Genomic DNA, 20,064 nt, shown 5'->3' on the forward strand with positions numbered 1-20,064 from the left:
GTTTGCGTAGTGGAGGGCGGTTGGGCTTGGGGGGTTGTTGTGTGGGTAGAGGCCTAGGGCGGATTGGGGGAGTGCTGGGTTGGAGGGGGGTTTGGGGATGGGTTTGGTTGCTGTTGTTGTTGTTGTGGTTTTGGATCTTGTGGATTGTGGGCGGGAGGGTTGTGTCGAGGGGGTGTGGTGGTCGAGGTGGAGGTGTCGGGTTGGTGGTGATGAGGACGACGAGATGCTCAGGGAGGACGAAGTGGTGGTGAATGGCCACGAGTGCGCCGACGGTCGAGGATTGCTGTGGAGTGCGACATCGAGGAAGCGCGTCGCCGCACGATGCGACATTCCAGAGTGTAGAAAAGTCGAAGAACGAGGTTTGGCGTCGCGGGCGGGAGAAGTGAAAGATATAAATATTATATTTCCTACCTGAGATGGATAGCGCCGCGCTCCCACGTGCTGACGTGATCTACGGAGCCACCAACTTTGCGGCGAACCCCATCGACACCCCCGACGCTCCATCAACAACAACACATCATCACTCACACTCGATACAACTCCCCGTCTGACAATGGCATCGGCACACTCCCCGCAACTACGATCTCTCTACAGACGCCTCCTGCGCGAACTCCCCACGAAAGCCAGCCCCTCAAACACCATCCTCTCACATCCATCCCCGATCCAACAACGGATACGGTCTACATTCGCAGCACGCTCCGCCGCCGCCCCAGACGCAGAAACAGCAGCCGTGCCAGAGATCCAAGCCGTAGATCAATTCATCCAGACCCTAAAGGCACAGCGGATGTACGCAACGCTAGTCGAGAGATACAACCCGGGCATGAACATGAACGAGGAAGAACGAGTGCGTCTGACGGCGAGGAAGGTGGGCATGAACCTGCCCATAGAGTTTGTGGACGACAAGAGATGATGTGTTTGAGAGGGTTCTTTGGGGCGAGTCGCGGATACCGTGAGGGACGGAAAGCGAGCAGTAGTTTGGAGGAAATGCTTGCCGTCCGTCGGCTGGCTGAATGGCTCTTAATGCGTTGTCCGGGCACAGCAAGCAGCCATGCGTTTAGGGCTGCATGGATAGACAGACAGACACCCTCCAGATCGGCTCGGAATCGTCCTTGGGCGCGCATCAGCATACAAGAGCGCATAGCGCGGCTAATGCGGCGGCGTCCCTTTCATCGAAGCACAACAAAAACATGTACATGTACATGAGTAGAACAACGACGACGACGGCCGGACTTGCACTGTACATATCACGCAGAAGCATCATAAATCAGCATCTTAGACAACAATATCGTAGACATCTACACTGCTTGCCAATCACTCCAAGTGCACACCTACCCTAACACCCAGCATCACACAAACTCCATCCCATCCCCGTAGACACCATCCCCTCTCACCATACCCCAAACCCACAAACACACACTATCCGACCATACAAGATGTCCGACAGACCCATCAAACCCCCCTCAGCCCTACAAACCCCACAACCCACCCCCCCAGCATCTACGTGTCCATGTCCATCCGCACCCCCCCAGACCGCCAACGCGGCAAATTCACGCCCCAATAACCAAGTCCATCAAAAGCCCTACCACCTCACGCAATCCATACGTGTACGCGCGAAAGAACCGCCCCCCCTTTCCAATCCACAATGACTTAAAAAATTGCGGCACAGTCGCGCCGAGAAAATACCCGCGCCAATCACACACACGCCCCCGACGACGACAAACGGCAGGCTTCTGACTGCGCGGCTGCGAGGTAAGCGCTGCGGCACGGTTGGTTGACTGAGGGGCTAATTAGGGCTGGGTACTTGTTGCGGAGAGAGGGGAGGAGAGAGATGAGGAGAGAGGTGTATGAAGCTTGATTCGTGGATCGGACTGGGGGGTTCATATGAGCAAGCGAGCAAGCGAGAAAGAGAAAGTGAGAAAGTGTGTACGTGTATATGTGTTGAGCTTTTATGAGAGTGAGAGCGTTCAATGGAAGTGTATTCACCGGATCGATATTTCAGCTTCGCAGCGTGGGCGCCGAAACTGTTGACGAAATTTGGTAAGTCTCTTTTCTTTATCTTTTGTCGAGAGTCAGACAGAAGGAGGGGGCAATGGGGAAAGGCCCAACCAAGCACGTGGTAAACTGATGGAGATTTGAAGAGGGCTGATGATGAGAGGCTTAGATGCCGCCGACGTGGTCGTGCCAGTGACTTTCGAGGATATATTTACGCCGGCGACCAAGACGGCCATGAGCACGACGACGACGACGCACGAGGATGATGGGGTGGAGGGAGCGCAGCAGCAACTGGATCCTGAGATTCAGAAAGGTATTGAATATTACTATTGTATTACATGTAGGGCCCACGAGAGTGCTGACGGATTCCATCCAACAAAGCCTTGCCGCTGGAATGCAACATCACAAACACGCAGCATCTGCGGTCATCGCCCACAGCAACATGCTACCGCATCGACGTGTCCACGCCCGATGCCGAGCATCACAGCTACTTCCTCAAGCTTGCCCGCGGCAACACCGGCTGGGAAGCCCTTCGCGGCGAGCACGAGAGCACGCGGCTGATCTACTCGCTGCAACGCGACCTGACTCCCACGCCGATGACGTGGGGAACGCTCATGTCCGATAGGAACACACACTTCTACCTCTGCACATACCACGACTTCCAGCCAGGCCTCGCCCCGGATCCCGAGACTTTCTCCAGACAGCTTGCTGAGCTCCACGTCAAATCCGCATCGCTGGGCGAGCGCAGATTCGGCTTCCATGTCCCGACGTATAATGGCGACATACGACAGCGGAACTCGTGGGAGCGCCGGTGGGAGACGTTTTTTGCGAAAGGCCTGCAGAGCGCATTCGATTTACACAATGAACGTGCCGGTTACGTCGAGGAGCTCGAGGCTGTAGAGCATGATCTGTTCAAGATCGTTGTGCCGAGACTACTGAGACCACTCGAGAGTGATGGACGGAGGATAATGCCAGGACTCATTCATGGAGATCTTTGGCATGAGAATACGGCAGTGGAACGAGGTTCCGGTCGAACTATGATATTTGACGCCGCCAGTTTCTGGGGGCATAACGAATGTAAGTCGTATATGCCGACCATGGGATTTTAGGCTAACTGTGTCATGACCAGATGAGCTGGGATATTGGTTGCCAGAGCACAACAAGTTCGGTGTAGACTACTTCGAAGCCTACCATGAGCTTGTGCCGAGGTCGGAGCCAGTGGAAGATTATGACGACCGGATTAGACTATACGCTCTGTGGGTTCTTACACCTGTCCCAGCTACTTGTGTGCTGATTCTCGCAGGCGTTTCAATCTACATGCTGCAGCGCTCTTTCCTGGCGACCTGAAATACAGAGACATGGTCATCGAAGAGGCGCAGCTGTTGGTCGAAAAGTATACCCCTTAGATGAGGATGTCGACAGCCAGTGGTGGTTTGGGGGCTAGAAATTCGGACTATGATACAGTCATGAGCCTTCCACTGAAGGTAAGGTTTTATGTAATTGCACAATGCAAGTGATGTCGTAAATGTTCCCTGCCAACAGCCTATCGTCGTATGTCGAGCCCTCCAAACGCTCGGTCGAGCTCTTCTCCTTCTCTCGAAGATTGCTGATGCTGCTGCTGCTGTAATGGTCCATTGGTGAAACTCATCACGTTTCCAGCCATGTTCTGCTGTGAGCCTGACTCTAGTCCTTGATCCAAGGCTCCAGACTTCTTCTCAGGAACGAGCATCTTCACATCCTCGTCTAGCCATCCAGGCGCAACTCTCCTCTTCTCCGCCAGTTCCCTCTCTCGGATCCTATCATCCCATGCCTTCACCATATCTTTCGCGTCTTTCTCAAGCTTGTCCAGGTGCGCCTGAAGAGCACGACAGTTGGATATGATGTCGTCTGGATGCGCCGAGTGACCCCCAGCAGACATCACGTAGGCTGGCTTCTGGGACTCTTGGGAGGAGTTTAGAGTTGCGGGATCGTTGGAGCTGGAGTGTGTGTCTAGAGCAGATGGCGGGAGGGTCGATGGAAGCGACTTGTAGGTATACGGAAGAGTCGTAGCCGACGGTAGAGACAGGAATGGCGAGACTGTGAGCGGGAGTTGGGCTAGGAGATGATGCGGATCTGAAGCTGTTAAACAAGTACGCCGGGCAAATTGAGTAGACTCACGCTCGTCATGCATATTCAAGAGACTTCACGGGTGCGATTTGTATACTGGAAAGCCAAAGTAAAGGAGAGCTAAAGTGATGTTGGCAATGATCAATGCTTGATGTCAGTCAATAGTCGCAATACACCACAAATAGTGGGGCATCTGCACGTGACGTCAGGGCACAACTCAGTTCTCCTATCAGAGACCTCGAGTGTCATCATTTCATGGATATATAGCTTTGTCTCTCCGATACATCAATAAATTGCAGCATGCGCCAGTTCAAAACAGAACGAGGTCCTTGTAGTTCATTTAAGCTCAATCAAGCGCAGTCATGGATATGAAGCAGGGAAACCCCTTTTTGCTGAAAAGCGCAAACGCTCAAGGAGACGATCCGAACGAGAAGTACATGAGCATTTTACATGGTGATACCAATCTTTCTCATTTATTGTTGAAGTTGAGTTCAGTCCATGAGAAGTCTCCTATCCATCATGCCTTACCTGCTCCCTATGATTTCCAGAATTCCAACGCACGTGCCGTATTTCCCAAACGGGCGATCTGTGAATATCTCCTCCTTTCCTTCATTCCCATTCCTTTTCCATCTCGCGTGTTGCACCATCTCCAGGGCCGTTGGCAGCTCTAGTCTAAAATATCGGGATATCATGTTTGCTATTCGGCAAGCGACCGGCAAAGGTCTGGGGGTCTTTGCGTCCCAGCAGATTCGCTCCGGCCAACGAATCCTGTCCGATCGCGCCCTGCTTACAATATCTGCCTCAAAAACAGACATTCTTTCACAGGTAACTCTGCTGCCAAAGCTTGATGTAGCTGCTCTCCTTGGACTTTCTCAAAACCCAGCCAAGTCTGGCGTCTTGAGCTGGCTAGAGTCGATATGGCGTAGCAAATCAGCGCCCTCCAACACACGACTCAATCACACAATCCTAAACATCTTTAGAAACAACAACTTTGACATCGGAGACGATGTCCGCGCTTTGTTTCCTCGAGTAGCACGCTTGAACCATTCATGTGTGCCTAATGCGCAGGGAAATTTCAACCGCGCGCTAGACAAGTTCACGGTGCATGCCACGTCCGATATACAGTCTGGAGAGGAGATCACCATTTCGTATCTGGACGATCATCTGGCGCTGAGGGCCAACAGACAGAGCAAGCTCTTAGACAATTATGGCTTCGTCTGCGGCTGTAGGGCATGTGACAAGACTCTACCAGAGTCAGCAGCTCGAGAGGCTAGAAGAGCCAAAGCAATTGACCGACTTGAGAAGTTCGCTCAGTCGGGTCCCGCTGATGCTGGCAAAGAAATGGACGTGGTACTTGCTCTCTTAAACGCGTACCAGGAGGAGGGCATCCGTGGACGAGAGATTGCAACCATGTAAGAACCGCATATCTCCCAATGAGGAATTTTGACGCTCATCATAAGAAAGGTACATGGCAGCGGCATCCCAAGCATCAAAGCTGGGCTTCCAAGAGAAAGCTCGGGAGCTCGCTCTTGCAGGCCTAAAATGTGAAGTAGAGGCTGTTGGGGGTGATAGTCCTTTCTTCGCAGCTACGGAGAAGCAAGCGAAAGATTTAGGGGTTGGCGTAGACATAAACCTATAGAAGGTACATCCTAAGTGAACCCCTTCAGATCAGGAAAGACCAGCGGCAATATCTACTCACGACGACGCCCTCGATTCGACGCCGGAGAACTCTACGACATATCTCATGATATCCTACATATTATTGCTATCTACAGTCTTGCTTACTTTTGACATAATATCCTTCTTTTTTTCCCCGTCGAGACCAAGACAACACCACCATGTGGTCCGCATTGTTTGCTCCACCACAAACTCGACGACCTGTACCCGCCGCTGCACCAGAGGAGCCAATCGTGCAACCACCAATCGTGCAACCACCAATCGTGCAAACAATACTCGTGCCATCAGTCGCCGAGAAACCAGCCCGGGAAGAAATAACAGCCGAGCCACCAAAATCTCCAGGAAAATATATTCCCCCGCAAAGGAGACACCTGGATCAGCCTCCGGTCCAGTACCCTTCCACCGATACCATGTTGTTTGTAGCCGGTTTCACCAGGAATAGCGATGACGCGACGAATGAGAGACACGTTCGCATAATCTTCCGTGGGTTCGAGATGTATGTATCTATCTCCTCTCGCTCTAGCGCAAGGGTTTTACTGATAACTCCCAGTGTTGAAGTAGGGCGACGGATGCGTAGAGGAGCATCCACTTGGCGGACTCCCAGATTTTATTGCTGCGTGACATTTTCGACGGCTGCCGAGGCGAAGCTGGCAAGACGGGCTCTGAATCATAGACGGCGCCTGGGATTTGTTATAAGCGTGGCACCTTGGAGGGAATCAGACCCAGGGAAGCACATGAATCGGCAGTCGGAGTGGCCAGTACTCGTTCAATCTTAACGTTTGAATATCAATGTGACACTCCGGTGAATGCGCGAGATTGTACTTTCGCGTAATAGTGATCTTGTATTTCGGAAGACAGAGCTGTTTTTCAATCCTATCTATGCCATGAGCTGCCACAGAATCAACAATGGTTGCAGCTGCATATAACAGTCCAAAAACCGCTTAGCGTTCTTCATGTACTATGTACACCATGTGGGGTCACTTACGACCAGGTAGCTGGGCTAAATTAGTAAACTAACTACGGAATCCCTGTCGGAATGACACGATCGTCAATCCGACGATGTGAGCTAAAAAATTAAAAGGATCTGATGGATCAGCCCGGGGCCGTAGTACTCAGTCGCACCACTTTAAATATTTCGACCTGCCGTGTTTGTAGGTACTGTACATCCTTCTTACCCTCGCACCTATATATATGTAACGTACTGGTACCCATCTGACGAGTAAGGTTCAAAATACAAAGTCCAACCCCTCGAAATCCAAGAAAAAAAGGGTCGCGACAGCACATCAAGATGCCGATTGCCAAGGAGCATAAGCAATGCGTCGTCAGATCGGCGACAGACCTACAGGAAGTAGAGGGACTATGGTGGCCCTTGATGAAGGAGCTCGGCTGGGTCAGTATTAAATCACGACAAATCCTCTCTCTCTCTCCTTCTCACAACACCCATAAAAAACGAACGTGGAACAAACACCAAAAATAACCATGCATTAGAATCGCGCACTCGCAGATGCCAAGACTCACGTCCACTCCTCCGGTCTCGATGCCTGGCTCATGGCCATTCTGCCAGACGAGGACGGCGACAAGCCAGAAGGCTGCGTCATCCCGTTCACGTACCCGAATTCAACGGGCTGGTTGGGCTTCTTCATCATGAATGCTGCGCAGCGCGGCCATGGCGTCGGACGGGCGCTGTTTGCTGCGGCCCAGGACTACTTCGCCAAGGCCGGGACTCAGTACATTGGTCTCGACGGCGTGGAGGCTCAAGTTGAGACGTATGGCCGGCGGGGCTTTGTGACGACGGATCGCATCGCGTGGATGGTGCGCAGCAACACGAAGGATGTGCCGCTGCCTCAAGGCCAGCTCTCGGAGAGCGAGCGTCTGGTGCCGCTGGAGGAGGTCGATCGTGCGTTGCTGGTGCAGAGCGATCTGGAGCACACGGGATTCGAGCGTCGGCGGCTGTGGTCTGATGAGGGGATGTTTTCACGTGAGGATGTCTCTGGATTTGCAGTCGTAGATTCCAAGAGTCCTGATCGGCCGGTTAAAGGGTGGATCCTGGTTCGTAGCTGCGAAAAGGGCTTTCGCTTCGGGCCAATCTATGCGAACACTAGAGAGACTGCGTCGCTGCTGGTCTATACGGCGACCGAGAGTCTGGAGGCGAGGGAGGGGAGCCTGGTTGCTGAAGTCTGGCGAAGTAACAAGGAAGCCATGTCTGTGATGGAGCACTTTGGCTGGACGTGGTACATGGACTTTCACAGGATGTGGGTGGATGCTCGGGTCCCGGAGGCACAGCGGAAAGGTGGCAAGGCTGAGACAGGGATGTTTGCCATCTTTGACGCAAGTGAAGGATAGGTAATTAATTACAAGTGTATTGAGCCCAGCTCACTGTTTACAACGCACAGACTTTATCAAGAACTACGTCTCTATCCGTATCCACTTCCTGACAAGGTGTATATCATGGAATCTTCTGACACACAGAGCCCAATGTCCCATTCGACGCAGCCAAGCGTCGTGGACACAGCTAACCTACTACCTTCAGCTGATGATGAGCCACTTATAATTGTCGACAAGCTCAAAATTCTCACTCAAATCGTAGGATCCGGAGATTCCGTCGCTGAAGCCACCGATTATGCCGCTGCACCAGACGTCAAGCCTGGAGCAATAGCCAAAGCCTTGGTCGAGATGAAGTATTTGGAACACGCCCAATACGTATACCACAACAAAGGAAACACCCCACCAGCCATCGACTGGGACAACGACCACGCGCCACCCCCAACATCTCCCAGACCACTGCAAACAGCCCGACGTCGCGCAGAGGCACTCAACCTGCTGTACAAAACCACCATAGCAACGCCCGGCCACGCCGTCTGGTGGTCCAAGAATCACAGGGACTGGCTGCCGCTACTGAAAGCGTTTGTCAGAATTGCAGGAGCAGAGAGGAACGCGAGCAGTGGCGTGAGAGGGTTGACGAGCGTGCAGATGGCGGATCTGCGTACTATCAACAAGGCGCTGAGCGTGGCTACGCTGGTTCTGCAGAATGCTGATGCTCGGTTCAGATCGTTGGCTGACGTGCAAAAGGCTGTCTTAGGGAGGGAGGGGGACCGGCTTAGGGGGATGATACGCGGTAGAGAGAAGAGAAAAAGAGGTGTTGATGATGTGGGAGACAAGGGGGGGACAATGAAGATAGGAGGGGACTGTGGCAATGTGCCAGTTATTGGGGGGCATTGGGAATGGGCATGGAGCATCTATGTTTTCTTCTAGCGATGCTTTGGGCAATGAGACTTTTTCGTATATAAATTGGCTTTGCCTAAGGTGACTCTTATTCGCCGAGCTATTGTAGGGGAAAGGGCGATATAAAATTTTTGCAGCAATTCTCTTGGCAGACGTACTTCGACCTTCCGCGGTTGCCCGGTCAAATTATATATATATATCTCTCTCTGGTGGAACAGTGTTGCTGATTGACTCTCTCGCTTGAATATTCTACAAGGATCTAGTCTTGTTCGTAACGTTTGTTTGAAACAGTGATCAGCAGCATCCCCCCTGAATCACTTCCAGCAAGTTCAGAATCGGTAAATTGCTACGGCGTTCCGTGCCATTAGTCACGATCATAACAGTGAGTACTAGCTACTGAGTTTTCGACGTCAACATTAGCTGATTAAGCGAAGCTGTGTTTTCACCGGAGCCGATTATATTTCTCGACCAAAACACCAAAACAACTTCTTCCCACCGCCAACTCCACCGCCCAAAGCCCCAAGCAAAGAGATCCAATAACCTACCAGAATGGATCCAACTCCCAGACTTAAGCTTATATATCCCAAACTCGGCTGTGACTATAAACGTTACAAGCCCAGAGTCTACCCGGAAGTCGCTCGCAAGGGCACCTTCCCCTTCCTCGACCTCTCCGCAGAACTCCGCAACATGATCTACGAGTACAGCCTCACGCGGGAGTCCATCTATCTCACCGGCGTATCAAAGCCCAAGGAGAGACTCCGCGTCGGCCGCGACCCCGAACACCACGACCGAGACGACGCCCTCGCCACAGCCCTCCTGACCGTCTGTCGCCAGATCAGCACCGAAGCCGCCGCCGTCCTCTATAGCAACAACTTCTGCTTCCAGGGCATCAACATGTTCTCCCGCTTCATGGCGGACATCGGCACGCAGATCAGGCTGGTCCAGGACGTTGAGATTGCAATGCAGACGGCCTGCTGGACGCGCAACCTGGCCGTCCCGAAGCTCGCACACGCAGCGAGCCTGCGCCAGGTGCGTATCTCGCGGTTCAAGTTCGTCACGCTGGCCTTCAGGAACATACGCGACCCAGTCAAGACCTGGATCGAGATGGACGGCGACGCCGGCATCTTCCATGACGCTGACGGAACGACGAGATCGTTTGATTGTGGGTCGCGCAGCTTCCTGCGCTCGGTGGGACAGTGGAGGCATAACGAGGACTTTCGACGCCTTGTTTGCGGCTTGAAGGTGTGGGCTCTGCATAATTCGGACAGGGAGAAGGATCCGCATGCTGCGCTCCGCTTGCTGAAGCCGGGTCGTCACCATGGCATCCAGCGGTGGGATCCCAAGTACGGCGCGGTATTCTGGGCGAGCGAGGACGAGCTCCCGGGCATTCTGAAGGCGTTCTTGGAGGAGGCTGGTTTGTAGAGATGGAGACGGTGGCTGGCGGAACAGATACCGACCGGGATCGGGAATAGGAGAAGCTCGAGTACATGGGATATTCGTAGCCAGCGGAGCGGGAGAGGATTAAGCTTCGATTGAAGCACTTGTATTATTACTGCCAATAGCTCACTTAGCTTGGTTACGCGTTGTCTCCCATATTTGAATGACATTGGATTGATAGTGCGTCTGATCTCAGATAACTAAAATGCGCCTGATTTCCTGCACACTTGACGTGTGAGTGGGTATGCTACAATAATATCCCTCCCTCAAAAACCCCTGGACCAAAAGCTGCCCCATGCATTCATTCTAACCACAGTGAACATGTCAAAGATATCCCCAGGCTAGATCCCAGAAATTTGTTGTCTTGCTCAATTACCCCAATTATAGCAGCTACCAGCTTAGAAATTCTCCACTCTCGTTCCAATCCCCCGGTCATCCGCCAGTCTGACCAGCTCGCTCCCCACAACCACATCCATCAAGCCCAGCCCAACACTCTTATACACCACATTCCCGCGATCCAACCACTCCTTCAGCCCCTTCTCCGTCTCATCCATCTCGCCCGTCGGCTCCTCATTCACATCCTTGAAGCGAATATGCTGACTCTTCAGCTCCACGCCCCCGCTGTCCAGACTACTCGTGCTACCATGCTTACTCCCCTGACTAGCCTCCCTGCGCCGCGCCACAGCGTCTCTCTTCAGCATGACAAGCTCGCCGATCTCGACAACCTCGTGCCCGCCCAGCCCAGCCTGGATGACCTCGCCGGCCTCCTTCAGGCAGGCCTCGACGCTGTCGACAATCACGGCGCCGCCGCTCTTGGCGTGCTTGTGGAAGTGGCGGTGGTGGTGTTCGGGCTCGACGGCTTGCTTGAGGATGTCGGGATGCAGCTCGATCATGTGCGGCTTGTAGCTGCCGACGGCGGCGATGTAGCGGCCCCTTTTGCGGCCCTCGGCGTGCGTCAGATAGCCGGGTGGGAACAGAGGGGTGGTGCTGGGCGTGGTGCAGAAGATGACGCTTGCGCCGCGGACGTACGTCTTCAGCAGGCGCGAGTACTCGGTGTGGGTCGGGGTGAGGATGCTGAATTTGGGGTGTGCGAGCGGGGTGTCTTGTTGGTTGTGGCTTGTGATTTCGGGGAAGGAGGCTGGCTCGTGGCCGGGGCGGTAGAGGCGCTCGATGAGGGCGTGGGCGCGCTCAAAGGAGCGGTTTATGATGTTGACGTGGTGGATGTCGGGTCCGCGCAGGAGGAGGGCGAGGCGGATGTGCCAGTAGGCTTGTTTGCCGGCGCCGAAGACGGTGATGTCGTGTACGTTGTGGCGCTTCTTGAAGAGCATCGTGGAGGCCAGGGCAGTGCGGAAGGCAGTGAGTTCTTCGGCGTTGAGAAGGGCGCGTGGGAAGCCGGCGCGGTCCATGAGCGTCAGCGAGCCCCGAGGGGTGGTGGACTGTGTGCTTGATATCGATGTCGGTGGTGTGAAGGAGGAAGAAGAATTTGATGTTTGGATCGAGGTCGTGGAGCTGCGGTCAGTGATGCTGAGGGAGGAGAGGGACGGCGAACTGTCGGATTTAGGGGCACACTGGGCAGTCTCTTCGAGGCTGACGATCTTGACGCCGAGATTGTCATTGCTGGAGGCGGGCATGAAGAGTGTTGTGAAACCGTTTTTACGTGACAGGACGGTGCGCATGGGTTGCATTGACGCGCAGCAGCCGTTTGATTCTTCGTCGGTGGTAGTCGAGTAGTAGTGTAGAGCGTCTGCGAGCGATTGTTGGAGCTCCTGGACATCTTCACGAGTCAAGGAGATGAGTACTTTGCGTACATCATCGTCTGTGAGTACGGTGAGAGGCATCGTGTGCGGTGTAATAGCCTCCTCTGTAGTCGTTGTATACTGGGAATTAGTGTTGCCAGCTCACACAGGCTTTGACGGACAGCGACGGGACGAATGATGTATATGAAGAAAGAAGAAATAGGTATAGAATAGATAATCAAGGTGTTAGTAGTAGATGCATTGCGCTCCATCTACAACGACACGGACTTAGGTGGGAAGTTGTTCGGTGATAGAAGTGAATAACTCCCTCAACCCCACATGCGTCGAGGGGCACAACAGCTCGGCCGCGACCTATGACATAATTCAACCTGCAGGGACCTAAACCATGCGGCCTGCTTATGTAGCACTGCTAAAGAGCTTGGCGATACTGGTTGCTTTCCAACATTTAGAAAGGAAAAACTTACCCAAAGAGCAAAGGTTGTTGGGGGCCAGGTGCACCGGGCCAATCACTGAGAGGCACAGCTGCAGAAGCTTAAGGTGTATTCTGTCACCACTCATATGCTTTACGGACGGACGTCAGAAGTAGAGTTCATCGGCAGACACGTTAACTTTTCTTGTTCATCCGCAGCAAGTACTGACTGCACGGGGTGGGGGTGGTTTGAAACAGCTCAATGTATATTCCAACATCGAGCATCCATTTCCATTCGAACGCCCGCTAATATGCACATGAAGAGCCCTACGTCCGTCCAGACCCGACTTAGATACCCGTTTAGATCTTGATGGCCGACTCAAGCGCCTTGCGCTTCTTTTCCGTTCGTGCGTTGGCCTTGGCACCCATGATACCACCTCCCCAGTGGCGACGGGCCTCCTCGTGCTTGTCTGTGTAGCCCTCCTTGATGGCAGATACGAGCTTCGACAGCTCGGTCTTGTCCTCTGAGCGCACTTCGGTGAGAGCGACAACGGCAGCGGTCTATCTAGTATGAGCAAGATCACGTATCAATAACACTTCCAAACATACCTTCTTGTGGACGACCGTTCCGAGGCGGGCCTTGCCCTTGATGACGGCGTATGGGACACCCATCTTGCGGCAGAGGGCGGGAAGGAAGATGACGAGCTCGATGGGGTCAACATCGTTGGGAATAAGGACCAAGCTGGCCTTCTTGTTCTCAATGAGACCGACGACGTGGTTCAAACCGTACTTGACAGCGTATGGCTTCTTGCTGACGTCCTCCTTCTTCTTGCCGTCGGCGATGGCGGTGGCCTCCTTGGTAAGACGCTCCTTCTTCTCGGCCTTGGTCTCAGGGCGGTACTTGTTGAGGAGCTTGAGGGCTTGTGCGGCAGTGTTGCGGTCGAGAACGTGTTGAAACTGGGCAATCGCTGGGGGGACCTTCAGGCGAAGGTTGAGAATCTTCTTTTGGCGCTGGAGGCGGACGTATTGTGGCCACTTTACCATGCGCGACAAGTTGCGCTTGGGCTGGAGCTCCTGACCGATACCGAAGTTCTTGGGGCGTCTCTCGAGGAGAGGGTTCTAGTTGGCGTCAACACATGCTTCGTGTATAGAGGATGGATATAGATATTCACGTACCTTGGCGGCTTTCTTCTGACCAGCCCTTCCCTGGGGGAAGGGAGCTGGGGCGGCTTTCTTTCCTTTAGGAGGCTATCATTGAGAAAAGAACGTCAGCGAACTTGTCCACTGATTGTTCTAAGTCTCTAAAGAGTAACGAACACCATTGCTGGCGTCGACTCAAGCCATTTCAACATCGACACCAAATGAATGGGTGATGGACTTGCGCCAGAGCATGCGACGTCGCTCAGTGTTACCTGGAGCTTAGTCGCAGAGGCATATGGACAACAAGTAGAAACTCAATTGCATTGTGATGATATGCTTACCATTTTGTCTGGGCCGGAAGTTGTCGACTGGGTGTTGGTTATCGTGGGGATGAAGCTCGGTGGTGAGGATTTTCAATGTGTGTCTCGCTTAGTTTTTGCAGTCACGTGAAGAGCTCGGACCTTCTGCGCGAGCCCGCGAGTATTATGGCCTGAGGCATTACTTAGACCCAACATTGAGAAACTCAGGCTTCACTCGTGCCAAGCTATCTCTTTTCCATCCGCGATTGACGTTGCACAGCATCACTTGCGGATGTTGACAACAAGCCTTGAAATATTCGGTCGATGCGATCAGGGTGGTGATGGGAAGGCGCTCTCACTCGCCCATTTGCTTCTCAAGATACTATCTCACTGAACCGAGACGACAGCTAGACCGTAGAAATCAGTCCCAATCTATTTCTAGCCCTTTCCGGAGTTCAAACGAATGGCCCATCACACTCGGAAGCCCACATGGAAAAACAAGAACAGCCTGAGCCATCGAGACAAAGCAAGGTGACACAACATCTGAGCGACAGCCACACATTCAAGCTAAAGCCCAACATTGTGTATCTGTAAGGCGTCCAGAACTTGCCTAATACAGCGATCAAGTCAATGTTTCTGCAAGAGCCAGGATGCGTGGGTGAGACAGGGACATTCCCAAAGCTGCCGTGTTTGCCGCGTATCTGTCTCGGGGGGTTTTTCTTTAGAAGAGGCAGGTAACTTACCATTGGTCTAGATATGACTAGTCCTATGTGTGCTTCTTCGTCGGCACACGCGAAGGCATGGTCAGATAGTGCTAATATACCACCACTAAGAAGGATGGATAGCTCCGTCCCTACGCATAGCATCGTTAAAGTGCGTATCTGGCCACAAGGACCATAGTATCTCGATCAAGGTATCACAAGTGCCCTCCAAGCAAACAGGACGTATCTTCAACTATCCGCATGTCACACACAAAGCCACGCCAATCTCGGCCCTGCAGCATGAATCGAGATATCCAACCATGCACCAAGTCCCGCACGATACACTGCGCTGAATATACACACTACGCACCAACCCCCAGTACTCACCCCCAAAATCACATAACCCACCAAACCACCAAACTCCCAACCCCTCCCCTACTCATCCCCCCGCCGAACAACCCACACCTCGACACCACTTCAACAACCCCAGGGCATAACATAGCAAGCTCCAAGCAACAACATATACCATCACAGCTGTCTCCCTTGATATCTGCGGACCGGAATAGAAGGCTAGACACCATGCTATCCCCTGGAACGGGGATTTCGTGTGCCGACGTTAGTGGATGTGCTAGGTTTCTGTTGCTATGTCTAGTGTCGGGGTGATTTGGATGGACAGTTGGATGGTCGTTTTTGCTGAGTGGCTGGGTGGGTGAGTGTATGGACTTGGGTCTGTGTGGTGTCTTTGGGGGGTGTTTGTGTTTGTGTTTGTGCTCGGCGCGTGGAATCTATGAGTAGTATCAGCCTCGCTGTTTCATGAGCGCGGAGTAGTAAATTTAATATCGCTTGTCACGCTGATATTGTACGAAAAGAAAGGTATCAGTGTGTATGTTCAGCAATATCAAACATAAATTCGTAACATCATAATAGCGATCCCTGTACTCACATCCCATTCCGCAAGGAAAAAAACACACAGGCCATCTATCCCAGCCATATCCGACAAGGCCGTCTCGGGTATCCACCACTCTCGCCTTGCACCCCCCAACAACGAAAAAATGTATAGGACCCCTTCCAGATAAAATGACTCCAAAACTCGAACCTCACGCTAAGTCTAGACATCAAGCTTGTCCAGCGCCGCCTGCTCGATATGAATCACCGTCTCGCTCTTCTCTCTCACCTCGGGCTCGCCCACAAGCGCATCCGCCACGGAATCAAACACCACGTCCGCACCCTCCGGCACGCCCACCACAAGCACGTCGCGCACATCGACGAGCCGCCACCTCGCCCGCTCAAACTTCCTGCGCAGACTCGCGCCCATGTTCGCGAAGCGCACGCGCACGTCCTTGCCGCCGTACTTGCGCAGCTCGGCCTTGAACTCGCCGAGGGCCAGCACGCCAGTCGTGTCGACGTACGAGACAGCGGCCATGTCCAGCACGACGAGGCGGATGGGCGGCGGGTCAGCCGAGACGGCTGCTTTGGCGCGGAGTTTGCGGATTTTGCGCTCGCCGCTGACGCTCCAGTTGCGGTTTTCTAGGGATGCGCGGATGACGTCTGCGTCGCCGGCGTTGTATGTTTGGACGGTGTCGAGCGTGATGTCTTTGATGCGGTAGGCGTTGGGGAAGAGGATGGCTTGGGAGAAGCGGAAGATGCGGGTGTCGGGCTCGACGGTGATGTCTTCGGGGCCGGCGGGTGGACTGCGGGTCATGATGAGCTTGCTTGGGGACTGGTGCTTGACGGAGGCGAAGGCGTTGCGGAGGAGGGTGTAGACGATGGAGAAGCATACGGCGGAGGCGATGCCATACTCGGTGTTGACGAAGAGGGTTACCCAGAAGGCGAGCATGCTGGCAATGAAGTCTGCGAGTGAGGTTTGCCAGATGAAGTAGAAGGCGGATGCAGGGCCAATGAGAGCCCAGACTGCGGTGATGATGATTGCGGCGAGGGTGGCTTTTGGGATCCAGTACAGTGCTCCGGTGAGCTTGAAGATGCTGAGCAGGACGAATCCAGATGCAATCAAGTGGCTCATTGGCGAGCGTACTCCAGACTCAGAATTGACAGCGGTACGCGACATGGCGCCGCCGACACTCATCACAGGCCAAAAGCTGTTGACAAAGTTGGTGAGTCCGAGATAGACAAGCTCCTGAGATTGGTCAATCACGTAGTTGTTCTTGCGACCAAAGCCTTTGGCAATGGCCAAGTGCTCGAGGGCTCCTGCGAAGAAAGGAGTAACAGCAAGTGGAGCTGCTTTGGCAATCAAGTTAGCATCGACCATTCTTGGCTTGGCGATTCCATCGGCTTTGACCTGCGAAAGGGCCCAGAGGGGGTCCTCGCGGTCCTTGTTGACTCCGTAACTGATACCAGTGAACAGTATGAGGACAATCGCGGCACGAGCGAGTGCAATGTACCAGACGATCTTGCTCTTTTTGCCCCACCTCCTGCCAATCCACTGAAGGCCGACGAGCATGATGATACCGGAAAAACCGATGGCGACAGTCGGTCCGTCAGAATCTCCAAGCTGGGAGAAGACGTCGTGGATGATCTTGGCCGTACCAGTCCGGGTCTTCAGACCGAAGATAGAGCCGACTTGGCCCAGCATGATAACGATGGCGGTGGCAGAGATGAATCCAGTCAGGACAGGAACTGAAATGAAGTTGAGAAGAAAGCCGAGCTTCAGAAGACCCATACCCAGGGCGTAGATGCCCACCATCATAGCAACGGCAGACGATATTTGCTCAGGAGAATAGCCGTCTTCGGACAGTTTGCGAACAGCTTCTGCAGTCAGAAGCCCAAGCAAGGATGTTGGTCCAGTTGATAAGTCTTTCGATGTTCCCATGAAGAAGTATAGTATTCCTGGTAGCCAGCTGGACATGAGGCCGTATTGGCCATCGATCGTTGCAATCTAGCATACTTGTCAGTTCAGCGACTTTTAAACAGATTGTTATGCACAACCTTTGCGTACGCAAGAGATTGAGGGATCAGCATGATGCCAACGGTCAGACCAGCGATGAAATCGTTGATGACCCATTGCGGCCTGTAACGTGGAAGCCACTGAATGACAGGAAGCTTTTCGTAGAGATATTCTCCAGCAACAGATGGGGCAGAGCGGAACCCGGTATTGGCATATCGCCTCGCCTTATCGAGGGTCTCATCATTCCTTAATTCTTTCTTGATTTCGTCTGTCTTCTTGCGGAGTGTCTCTTTGTTAAATCGAGCCATCGTGAACAAAGGCTGCGAAGTAGCAAAGGGGCAACAATGACGAGAAGCGAAGTAAGCAGGGGCTATCCGGTCACGGTGTGGGCATCGTATGAGGCCTTATATCAAACAGCATACTGACAAAGCCAGCCGTTACCCCTCTTGGATTTTAGCTAGAGGCGTACAAGGTGCTGACGCTCGACTAAAGCACTGCAATAATACTACTAGACGACCATCTGGAATGGAACCAGCATTCCAAGCGGGCGAATGAGGCTGTAGTTCATGGCGGCTGTGTCCGCACGAGGCAAACGGTCCGCTGATGGTGGTGGTAGGACGCGGTGCGCTATAGACATAGTGATATCCATGATAGTAATAGAATATGCGGTCGGGATAGGTCAAAGGTGGATGTGTGTGATGAACAGCCCCCTGGCTCCCGATTCGAGCTGTTAGAGTGAAAGACTAACGAAAGCCCGACGGTTATTGCGCATGCGTCGCCACTAGAACCATAATTGGATAGGGCCCGTGAATGCAACTATAGAAAGGTAGAAATGAATGGTTGTTTACCTGCTGCTGAGGCACACCCTGACCGTAGCTGGCAAGGGTATTTGTCGACTCCACAGCGATCAGGGCCCCCAAGAGTAATCTTGGAGGCGTTAAGCTTTCTTGGATTGGGTTAAGCCGTCTCCAAGATGTGCCGTCGGCTGGGCGCCTGAATCAAAACTAGTAGGCGACCTGAATCTTATGTGTGTTCTGGTACTAGCCGTGTGGGCCTTGATCAATTTGCTGGTTATAGTCGGCCCTGGTGCATCTGTCCGCGTCCAAATTGTCCCTATGTTTTGATCCGGCTATAGATGGAAAGTCGACTGTGGCGTGGTATATAGTAAGATCTCTCGCCGGTGGATGATCATGATGATGATAGAAGAGGGGGAGGGGGGAGGTGGAGGGTCGGAAGTAGAGCGGGGTTACTGAGCTGACCTGAGCTGAGCCTGCGAGAACAACCTCACATCCTATCTCACTCACCTTCATTCCGCAGATCTATATCATATATCCGTGCCCGAGACGCCTTGCATATTTCAGGCGAGACGTTCAATCTTCACCAAACAGCATGGCTGCCAATCCATACTGCTTCTCGTAATAAAACATTGGAGTTAGAAGGTATTGAATGGAAACACAGTCTAGTGTCAGGCCAGCTTGTTTCGCCCCTGCCCATGTCATTTTCGTTTTCTTGCGGTTTGGCGTGCGGGGACGGCAGACTCCATCCCCAGCGGACGGATGTTTAGTTGATATTCACTGTTGTGGAGAGACAGGGACTTGCTCGAGTAGTGGCTCTCCTCTATCACCAGTAGGCCCCTACCGACGGAAAGCTCTGGGGCAATGCATTATAGAGCAAAAACCAGTGGCGATGGCGGCGCTCTCGGTCCAGACCAGTAACAAATGCATGCCATTGCGACTCCGAGGCATTTCCTCGTCGGTGAGAAACCGTTGATTCGAGGAGGAGATGATCTCTTCGGTGGCAGATTTCTATATTAAGAACTTCCAGAAACGACAACGACGATAAGAGCGCAGAAGCGCCATGTCTGCCCATGTGCTTTGAACTGGAATGTGACATGTTGCAGGACATTCTGACTAGCTGTCTTTGGGACATGCTAATAGCTGAGAAGATCGGAATCCGGCAATTCCCTAGTGATTACTTTACTGCGTGTGTGTGTGCGTGCTTGCGTGTCCTCTGGATCCATGGATCGGCAGCTTACTCCTACTACCAGCGTGGACGCCCAGGTAGATGTCGTGAAAGTGTGAGTGAGTAGAGCACCAACGCCTCTAGTATTACTTGCTTGATCGAATGATGTACCTATCTCGGACACCAGCTCGCCTTGGCTTGTATATACCAGTGTCGACTGAACCGGGGACACGGAGCGCCACCCGAGCAACCTCTAAAGCTCCTACTGCAGGGAAGCATATAAGCGTAGAAGCAAGCAGTCAGTGGACGGATAAGTCGGCTGCTAGAAGACATGGTCAACAAGTGGGAGACCAATGATTGGAGACTTAGTTGCTAGCTGACGAGGCATGATGCTATCGGCGTTGTCAAACACAGGCACAATTCGATGTATGCCGAGACGACCGTGCAAGCCTCATAAGCA

The 20,064-nt window shown here is 53.1% G+C and overlaps 11 protein-coding genes across 11 annotated transcripts; 7 read left to right on the forward strand and 4 right to left on the reverse strand.

The window, feature by feature from the left end:
- The first annotated feature begins 497 nt into the window (after positions 1–497).
- EJ05DRAFT_479145 (uncharacterized protein) lies at positions 498–1,293 on the forward strand. Its single transcript, XM_033744617.1, has one exon. It carries the CDS (start codon positions 554–556, stop codon positions 908–910), a length of 357 nt encoding a protein of 118 aa, XP_033597166.1. The 5' UTR covers positions 498–553; the 3' UTR covers positions 911–1,293.
- A 603-nt stretch (positions 1,294–1,896) lies between these two features.
- EJ05DRAFT_130934 (uncharacterized protein) lies at positions 1,897–3,467 on the forward strand. The gene is made up of 4 exons (XM_033739149.1): positions 1,897–2,305; positions 2,374–3,069; positions 3,122–3,248; positions 3,296–3,467. The coding sequence occupies exons 1-4, from the start codon at positions 2,146–2,148 to the stop codon at positions 3,396–3,398; spliced, it is 1,086 nt and encodes a 361-aa protein (XP_033597167.1). The 5' UTR covers positions 1,897–2,145; the 3' UTR covers positions 3,399–3,467.
- A 68-nt stretch (positions 3,468–3,535) lies between these two features.
- On the reverse strand, positions 3,536–4,238 carry EJ05DRAFT_540795 (uncharacterized protein; the record flags this gene model as incomplete). The annotated part of the gene is made up of 2 exons (XM_033749622.1): positions 4,150–4,238; positions 3,536–4,110 (listed from the first exon to the last, which is right to left on the reverse strand). Exons 1-2 carry the CDS (start codon positions 4,160–4,162, stop codon positions 3,536–3,538), a joined length of 588 nt encoding a protein of 195 aa, XP_033597168.1. The 5' UTR covers positions 4,163–4,238.
- A 550-nt stretch (positions 4,239–4,788) lies between these two features.
- Positions 4,789–5,737, forward strand: EJ05DRAFT_503666 (TPR domain-containing protein; the record flags this gene model as incomplete). The annotated part of the gene is made up of 2 exons (XM_033747453.1): positions 4,789–5,510; positions 5,563–5,737. 2 exons carry the CDS (start codon positions 4,789–4,791, stop codon positions 5,735–5,737), a joined length of 897 nt encoding a protein of 298 aa, XP_033597169.1.
- Positions 5,738–5,936: 199 nt separating this feature from the next.
- Positions 5,937–6,551, forward strand: EJ05DRAFT_488875 (uncharacterized protein; the record flags this gene model as incomplete). The annotated part of the gene is made up of 2 exons (XM_033745750.1): positions 5,937–6,271; positions 6,326–6,551. The coding sequence occupies 2 exons, from the start codon at positions 5,937–5,939 to the stop codon at positions 6,549–6,551; spliced, it is 561 nt and encodes a 186-aa protein (XP_033597170.1).
- Positions 6,552–6,869: 318 nt separating this feature from the next.
- Positions 6,870–8,189, forward strand: EJ05DRAFT_479148 (uncharacterized protein). The gene has a single exon (XM_033744618.1). It carries the CDS (start codon positions 7,324–7,326, stop codon positions 8,116–8,118), a length of 795 nt encoding a protein of 264 aa, XP_033597171.1. The 5' UTR covers positions 6,870–7,323; the 3' UTR covers positions 8,119–8,189.
- Positions 8,004–9,209, forward strand: EJ05DRAFT_130940 (uncharacterized protein). The gene has a single exon (XM_033739150.1). The coding sequence runs from the start codon at positions 8,224–8,226 to the stop codon at positions 9,025–9,027; it is 804 nt and encodes a 267-aa protein (XP_033597172.1). The 5' UTR covers positions 8,004–8,223; the 3' UTR covers positions 9,028–9,209.
- A 283-nt stretch (positions 9,210–9,492) lies between these two features.
- EJ05DRAFT_131079 (uncharacterized protein) lies at positions 9,493–10,626 on the forward strand. Its single transcript, XM_033739152.1, has one exon. The coding sequence runs from the start codon at positions 9,547–9,549 to the stop codon at positions 10,417–10,419; it is 873 nt and encodes a 290-aa protein (XP_033597173.1). The 5' UTR covers positions 9,493–9,546; the 3' UTR covers positions 10,420–10,626.
- EJ05DRAFT_131266 (NAD(P)-binding protein) lies at positions 10,626–12,484 on the reverse strand. Its single transcript, XM_033739153.1, has one exon. It carries the CDS (start codon positions 12,270–12,272, stop codon positions 10,833–10,835), a length of 1,440 nt encoding a protein of 479 aa, XP_033597174.1. The 5' UTR covers positions 12,273–12,484; the 3' UTR covers positions 10,626–10,832.
- Positions 12,485–12,901: 417 nt separating this feature from the next.
- Positions 12,902–14,121, reverse strand: EJ05DRAFT_479151 (L30e-like protein). Its single transcript, XM_033744619.1, has 4 exons — positions 14,082–14,121; positions 13,777–13,848; positions 13,210–13,719; positions 12,902–13,161 (listed from the first exon to the last, which is right to left on the reverse strand). The coding sequence occupies exons 1-4, from the start codon at positions 14,082–14,084 to the stop codon at positions 12,961–12,963; spliced, it is 786 nt and encodes a 261-aa protein (XP_033597175.1). The 5' UTR covers positions 14,085–14,121; the 3' UTR covers positions 12,902–12,960.
- A 1,463-nt stretch (positions 14,122–15,584) lies between these two features.
- On the reverse strand, positions 15,585–18,079 carry EJ05DRAFT_131039 (sulfate permease-like protein). The gene is made up of 2 exons (XM_033739151.1): positions 17,684–18,079; positions 15,585–17,633 (listed from the first exon to the last, which is right to left on the reverse strand). Exons 1-2 carry the CDS (start codon positions 17,948–17,950, stop codon positions 15,849–15,851), a joined length of 2,052 nt encoding a protein of 683 aa, XP_033597176.1. The 5' UTR covers positions 17,951–18,079; the 3' UTR covers positions 15,585–15,848.
- Positions 18,080–20,064: the final 1,985 nt, after the last annotated feature.

Source organism: Pseudovirgaria hyperparasitica, assembly GCF_010093815.1.
Source record: "Pseudovirgaria hyperparasitica strain CBS 121739 unplaced genomic scaffold EJ05scaffold_15, whole genome shotgun sequence".
In the NCBI taxonomy this organism is placed as follows: Eukaryota; Fungi; Ascomycota; class Dothideomycetes; order Acrospermales; family Acrospermaceae; genus Pseudovirgaria; species Pseudovirgaria hyperparasitica.